The sequence below is a fragment of the Cyprinodon variegatus genome, unplaced genomic scaffold (assembly GCF_000732505.1).
Source record: "Cyprinodon variegatus isolate N-32 unplaced genomic scaffold, C_variegatus-1.0 Scaffold1349, whole genome shotgun sequence".
Classification (NCBI taxonomy): domain Eukaryota; kingdom Metazoa; phylum Chordata; class Actinopteri; order Cyprinodontiformes; family Cyprinodontidae; genus Cyprinodon; species Cyprinodon variegatus.
This window is the reverse complement of record NW_015151802.1, coordinates 138,397-139,573: the sequence shown is the minus strand read 5'-3', so window position 1 is coordinate 139,573 and position 1,177 is coordinate 138,397. Positions and strand designations below refer to the sequence as shown.

The window sequence follows — 1,177 nt, the reverse complement described above, 5'->3', positions numbered from 1 at the left end:
ATAGACCATTAAGAATCTTCTGAGGAGGAATCATAAATGGTAAATGTCCTGTACTTATAAAGCGCCTTTATTCAAGTCAGGTGACTTGACCAAAGCGCTTTATTCTACATTCATTCACTCACACACTGAGTCATAGTGGTCTCCTGAGAGAACCTGGTGAGTAAAGACGCTGCAGAGGGAAACCTGCTGGTATACATGATGAACACCTGGACCAGAGTCCCTGTCTTGGTTTTGTGGTACCTGAACCAGAGCCAGCAGCAGCTTTTCAAAGTTCCCAGATGTGTCTCCTGAGATGTCCTTCTCCAGCTCCTTCTTAAACACTGCAGAGGAGAAAGTTCAATATAAACCAACTATTAAAGATGTTAGAACATCAGAGGCTGAGGACAGATGGTCCATCACATCCTTTAGCAAAGGTCTGATTGAAACCTAAATGATCTGATTATTTCTCATTCTAAAGATTTTTGGAGGAATCAGAAACATATTTAGCTGCTTCTCATTTTCCCTCTAAAAACTTAAAAAGTCTCCATGACTCACTCTCTCTGTAAACCTTCTTGATCTCTGTCAGTTCTTCGTTGTTCCTGGAGCAGACGAGCTCGATCAGGGCCTCCTCGTCGGTTCCCAGACCCTGCAGAGCCAGAAACCTCCATTAAAACACCTTGAGGAGAACCTGCTCAGGCTGCTGGTGGGAACCTTTCATTCTGCTGGTTTCCATCCAGTTTGCAGCGCCTGGCTTCATGCAGATGAACGTTTCATTCCTGGAAGGATCCTTGAACCGCGATCATTGCAAGGTTCCTACTGCTGGCTTTACAAGAAGCCCAGTTTCATTATTAGTGGATGATACAGTTTGACTTGATCTTTCTGATGCCCAGAGATTCTAAATCACTTTAACACGAACAGCGCCGCCTGCTGGTCTGTCCAGATGCAGGACTCTGACCTTCATGGAGGATTTTAGCTCCGATGCATCAAACTGGGCGGTGCTCTTCATCAGACCCAACATCAGAGATTCCAGAGAGCCGGAGAGCGCCCCCTTCAGGGCAGCATTCAGATCCTGAAAGACATCAGCAGACGCAGTTATGTTCAGTTCTTTACACAGCCTACAGGGGGCGCCTATTCACAGAATATTTCACGCAGTTATGAGATTTAAAGCTATAGTGGAGGATGTTCTTTTTCTGGGTGG

The 1,177-nt window shown here is 45.5% G+C and overlaps 1 protein-coding gene across 1 annotated transcript in view; it reads right to left on the bottom strand.

The window, feature by feature from the left end:
• The window catches only part of LOC107102966 (annexin A2-like), a 14,818-nt gene that overhangs the window by 7,313 nt on the left and 6,328 nt on the right, over positions 1 to 1,177 (bottom strand). Inside the window, exons 5-7 of the mRNA XM_015402446.1 lie at positions 935 to 1,048; positions 535 to 625; positions 241 to 320 (exon numbers count right to left, since the gene is read on the bottom strand). Of these exons, the coding sequence (XP_015257932.1) occupies positions 241 to 320; positions 535 to 625; positions 935 to 1,048 (285 nt within the window). The remainder of the gene's footprint in view (positions 1 to 240; positions 321 to 534; positions 626 to 934; positions 1,049 to 1,177) is intronic.